The sequence below is a fragment of the Ornithodoros turicata genome, chromosome 9 (genome assembly GCF_037126465.1).
Source record: "Ornithodoros turicata isolate Travis chromosome 9, ASM3712646v1, whole genome shotgun sequence".
NCBI classification, from domain to species: Eukaryota; Metazoa; Arthropoda; class Arachnida; order Ixodida; family Argasidae; genus Ornithodoros; species Ornithodoros turicata.
This window is the reverse complement of record NC_088209.1, coordinates 7,304,535-7,310,534: the sequence shown is the minus strand read 5'-3', so window position 1 is coordinate 7,310,534 and position 6,000 is coordinate 7,304,535. Positions and strand designations below refer to the sequence as shown.

The 6,000-nt window shown below is 42.8% G+C and overlaps 1 protein-coding gene across 2 annotated transcripts in view; it reads left to right on the top strand.

Annotated features, from left to right (window-relative positions):
• Positions 1-265: 265 nt before the first annotated feature.
• Positions 266-6,000, top strand: part of LOC135368079 (stomatin-like) — a 44,869-nt gene continuing 39,134 nt past the window's right edge. The window contains exon 1 of one of the 2 annotated variants that reach the window (XM_064601155.1): positions 266-497. In XM_064601155.1, coding sequence (XP_064457225.1) covers positions 464-497 — 34 coding nt within the window. In that variant the 5' untranslated portion in view covers positions 266-463. The remainder of the gene's footprint in view (positions 498-6,000) is intronic. The other variant, XM_064601156.1, reaches the window with a different exon arrangement.

Genomic DNA, 6,000 nt, shown 5'->3' with positions numbered 1-6,000 from the left:
AATGCATTACTCCCCACCTCTGGTCACTGTAGAGTTGTCCGATATGCAAAGGATGGCACACACCGACAAGACGAAAACTGTTGAAAAAGACCAAACAAGCATATAAAAATACAAAATATCGCGACACCTGCATGACTACGTTGCGCACACGCTGAACGCGATCAAAGTTCCGGTTTTGGATTTCCCTCTCCCACAAGTATGCTCTACCCTCGTTCTGGAAATGACGTCTGCTCTGCGTCTGCCCAATTTTCAGCGTTCGGCTGATTTGGCGCCGACCCAGAGCACCGTTGTAGGAAGAAAAACAAACAGGAAAAAAGAAAACAAACGAGCGACAAGGACCTAAAAAAAGCCTGCGTCACAATCGCACAGTCACTCACCACTCACAGTCCCGTGTCTATTTGCCGTCGTCGGCGGAAGGAAGGGGATTCGTGTCGCTCTCCGTAAAACTTTGGGAGGCCACGACATGGAGAAGGAGGCAATCACATCTTTTAATGACGGTGAGCGAATTTGTTGCCTCCTGTTCCATGCAGTCAACTCAGTTCTGCGACAAGACAGGTCTCGATTTCAGAACATAAACTTGGCGCCCTTGCGCACCGTCGTGGGTGATACGTGTTGTTTACAAGACACAATTTAAGCGCGACCGCAGACTTCGCCGGTCTAGCAAGCGGTCCAATTAAGCTGTGTAATTCGGTCAATAGAGTTGTTCATGTCGCCTTCATACGGCACCAAACTTTAGGGCTCATATTGCGATCGTCAATTTAAACTTTGAGAGTTTTCTCCTGTTTGTTTAAAGCCTTACAGCCCGTCACCGCACGCGCCCTTGGCGCTGAAAGATGAACGAGTTTTGTAGATCCTTTCGATGTTTGGTTTGGCAGCAGTTTCCAAACAGAAGCCATCTTCGCTGAAGTCGCGATGTAAGCAGATGTTGAGAAGTACACACTTGTTGTGCGCCGACTGTTAAAAACTAGGTTGATTGCTTTACTGTAATGTTAAGAGCCACTGGTTTCGAAGGGTGCGTGGGAGAGGCATATGCACGTGATTAGTGCATATACCGAGGCAAAGTACACGTGAGAGGCTCGAGCTCTGTTTTAGTGCCATAACGCTAGGATAAAAGAAACACATTTAGGGTGAATTGTCTAGCGACATGGGCAGCCAAAGATCTCTATATCATTTTATTGCGCAAAATTTACATTCATTGCACTGGCACTAGTTGTTGTTCCAGGCTTAGTTTTGCTTAGCTTCTGCAAGGTCTTTGCTTTCCGCTGCAAGTCGTCAAGCGACCAGCGATGTATGCATTCTTTGTCAATTAATAGACGATTTCAGGAAATCCCAGCGCTCCTTGTGCACGCGTTGCTTCCTGGGAGATTGCTGTCTTGAGGAAGGGGGGTCTTTGCTGACCCTGACACCTCATGGACAATTGACAGAGAGTTTGGAGACCTCTTTTCTCATGAGCAAGTTCCAATTCTGTAAGAAGTTGATTTTGCGTGGAACATATTTTTGCGTCAGGGTGCACAGCATCATAGACACCGACTGCGGGGGGTGCGGGGGCCCTTGCCCCCCCGGAACATGAACTAGGGGAGGCCCCGCCTCCCCCAAGAAGTCCCGCTAAGAGACTGACACCAACCTTTGGGGCTCGGAGCGCCCGGGTCAAAAGGGCGAAGAGGCACCAACCCCAAAAATGCATCTTGCAATTTGTAAAATATGTATCCGCCCACCATACTCATTATCACAGTAGAAGGTGAGGCGAAGAAACACAGAGGATGACAAAACACACTGCATGAATTTCGCCAAAAGCAATCAGACCAATGAAATGAAGCAGTCGAAAAGGTACCTGCAGCTGCCAGTGAGGTGCAACGGTAGAATCTTGGGAATGCATATCCGTTGGGAGCGGGTTCAACTCCCGCTTCTTCATTTCATTGACCATATTCATTACATTGCGCGCATTTCGGGTCAAACACCGAGGATTCAATGCATTTTGTTCCTTTTGCACTCAGTTTTCAAAGGCGTAATGTCTTCAGTTGTGCACATGTTCACTGTTTACGTTCTCTCTGTTTTTCTTTTTTCTGTTCTTCCTTCCTCTTATTTCTATACCAGTTCTGCATACATCATAAGATCCTGCCAGAGTGTGTGATTAGTTTTGTGTTCGTCATTTTTCTTTTCTTTCCTTTTTGTTTTCTTTTGCTTTCTTTTCCTTTTCCTTTTTTGTCTTCCCCCTTTCACTTTTTTTTTTTTTTTGAATAACACGCTGACATCCATCTGGCTTACCTTTCTTTTTTTTCTTAATAAACATATCCCCCACCCCCGCCAGAGTACTTATTTCGCGGTGCGCCCTTGCCCCCCCCTGGGAAAATGAAAACTCTTCGCCTCTGCACAGCATTCGCTCATCAGCTTCATCAGCTCCGTTAAGAGCATAGCAGAGCTCTCATATTTTTAGACGTTTTGTGTTTTCTTCCCCCCTTTTTTTTTTCTTTCTCTACTAGACCTGGAGTAGCTTGTCCCACGGTGGGTGGGCCAACATCTCCGTATTTGTTTCCCTACCATCATCGTCGTCGTCATCGTATTTTTGCGTTTTGGTGGAGGCCATATAGTCGGAAACTTAACTTCGCGGAACACGCGGGCTCATGTTTCTCGCTGGCGTCGGTGTATCTACTTCGCTGGTACTTAAATTCACGATTGTTTGGAGCTCGCGAGAAATGCAAAAAAATAATTGTGTGCAAAAAAAATAAAACCTTTTACAGTAGTTGTAAGCCTTCTGGGATTTTCTGAAGGCGTCTATACTGACAATGATGCAGAGCTAACTGACGTGTAACTTTTCATATTGTGCCAGATAAAACTGAAGACACAAAATCCTCGAACAGATAGAAAGAAAGACCAATTCTTCTCGTTTAGAGCCACAAGGTGTAACATGTCCCCATGCTATATTGCTGTCTGACACATGCTTCCTTCATAGGCACTTCCCGGACACTAAGCCAAGCTCTGTAGATATGCACTTCCACCTAGTGCCTCATGTTTTTAATATAAGAAAGCAAAATTGGGGTTGGGGCGTCATCAATGTGAGGGTGCTGCTCATAGAAAAATGCCGAAAAGCTCAACATTTGAAAAATATATAATTCTGCAAGTAATTCTTATGGAATTTTTTGTTAGATATTACTTGCGCAGACAAAAAAAAAAATTAATTATCTCTATTAAAAGTGCGTGACTGTTTTTCGTGGAATGAACTTTCCGTTCGGTGTTCTTCTTTTGAACCCACACCCATACTGAGAGGCAGTCAAGGTATAGGTCTGCAGAAAGCAGGAAGAAGCAAATGTTGGAAATATGTGACGCAGTACGTATTTCCGACACTTTCGTAATATGCCTCGTATGAAGAGCATAAACTGATTAGTCAGAACCAGTGTTGCGCGCACTACCGAAACTAAGCAACGGAATACTGTTACACGCTAGTCCACAAAACAGTAGTGCGGTACTAGCGTCACTACAAATTTGAAAATCATAACGCGGTACAGCTACTAAATAAAAGTAACGTAAATACTATACCGCTACCTTTCTGCTGCCGTACCCTTCTCTAGGCAACACCCTACTGTTGGCATCTCGTTGCAGAATCTGTCTAAAGATGGTGCAATATTTATGTTCCGTCACATAGCCAACATGCAGCATAAGTTATACCATTACTTACAGCTAAGATATATTATTGTACATTGATCTTGACCCTGAGATGACATGCATTTGAGATATCATTTAATACACGTAGGGCATGTGTGCCTATTTATCCGTCAGAATGTTTCGAACACAAGACTGTTTTCCTGCAATAACAGTAATTTGTTCTGAGATATCAGCGAATCCCAACCTGAAACTTTTCCGTCTGCTTACTGTCGACGGAGCGATCAGTTTTCCCTGTGGTCAATGCAACCGCCATCATAAGCAACCACTCACTGATCTACCAGGTGGGAAAAAGATAAAACGAATGGCATAATATTTGCTCGTGCTTTTGCCATGGCCAACACCCCCAAGAAGAATAGACAGCCTTCTGAGTGCTGTTGACATACTGCACCAAAGCTTAGGTTTCGAAGGAATTAGGAGTTACTGTTGTTGCCTATCCCCTGCTTCCATTCCTCCTGCCACACGACTTTGGCTTTTGCAGGCGGCTTTTCTTACATTGATTTTGATTATACGAAATTTTGATTTTGATTATATGGGTTTGATTATACGAAAAATTACGTTTAATACACTTTTTTCCGGGAGTGTGCGTCCTTTGGCAACAGTCTACCCGTGTGAGATTACCTCCGTAATGAAGCGTTTACAAATAAAAAAGAAAAAGAGAAAGCGTAACTTTTCTCTAAACACGTCAAATGCTGTTAACGATCTGTTCCTTTAAAGTTAACCACCTGTGTACTGCCCCAAGCAAGTGCACAAAAAAGCATTAATAAGCATGTTGGCATACACTGGCTCCTGAACAACATTATTTCTTTAATTTCTGTGGCTCATGTGACTGTGACTGCAGTGTAACGTGTTTAATGTGAGAAAATGCCTAGATCTCATTCAGCAGCCTGTCTAAACATAATTTTACCTTGCCAAGTAATTCTACAAGTGCCGCACGCATACCTTAAGGCAAAGTCGGTGGTACCATGTATGTTTGGACTGCAGTGACAATGGTAATATCCCGTTGCGTTTCAGTATATTTTTGTATTCTTGTTCCAAAAGAGACAACGCTTTGTTTATCTGTTTCGAACAATAAAGTTGCAAAACGCAGTACTCAGTGTGCTTACACTACTTATGCAACTGATTGTATGATGGAAACTATAGCTTTGTAGCCCATATTATTCAATATGTTATACATACATGGTTGTGTTTCCCAAATGTGAGCTAAAAAAAGTTTTAAAAAATGCGCAAAATAACGCGATATTCGATCGATTGTGAGAGTTACTGAAATTGAGTAAGATCGGCACGTCGGTCTGCCTGATTAATGAGATAACCTAAAAGCAATAACAAGAAAAATATTCTGCTTCGCCATTATTTCAATTTTTTTCTCTGTGTTCCACGTTTTCGATATTATGGAAAGTAGCGGTAGCGGAGAAAGTGTGCACCGCTACCCATTATAGCACAAAGACTTCTTCCGTTACCAATTTGAAACCAAAGCTAACTTTGCCTTTATAAGTGTAGCAAGTTGGGGTTGTGGGTGAAATGGAGGAAGAAACAGATGGTGGTGTGTCTGTTTCCTTTCTGCTGTCACTCCTCGGCTCTTTACCATTTTATACTATTTTGGACTTCACAGATGTGGGATGTTATCGCAAGCTGTAATCTAAGTGTCAATACTGATGAAAAGTTTTGTGAAATCTTGTGATTTTGTATCACATTATCATGTATATGTTAGCACTTCTGGAAAATTACCACATATGTATATCTCGAAGACGAAGATGTTACCAAAAGGTACAACTTCACGTTACAAGAAGGACGGTTTTGGAGTACAAGCATAGAGGGGACTATAAACAGGGTCTGACTTTTTCGGGTTCAACTAGATTCCCCTCGATTATTCCTTCCTGAAACAGGTTTGGGCCAGTTTACGTTAAACCGGATTTTTTCCTGAATTCTAATCACTATTTAGTACGCACGTCTGATGTAAATATTACCCGAGTGTGAGAATAACCTATGTGAAGTCATCATCATCATTATGTGAAGCATACGTTACGTTTGCTTGTCATTGTAAGTCGTGAGGTGTGCACGTAACCAACATGTGCGCTTTAGCTGCTGGTCACTTGCTGGGCAGAAAGATAAAAAAAAAGTAGCCTGATAACACCAGACCACATCAGTAGAGCCCGATTTCACCCCAAATTACCGATTCTAAAATAACCCACGTTTTTTCCCCCCCCCCCCAAACCTGCAAGAGACGTTTAACAGGAAAAATCCTAACTATAAAGCAGAAAGTGGAATGTAGCGATGAAAAATTCACACACAAAAAAAAACTAGTCAGTATCAGACTACCGTATTTTCACGCGTATTAGCCGC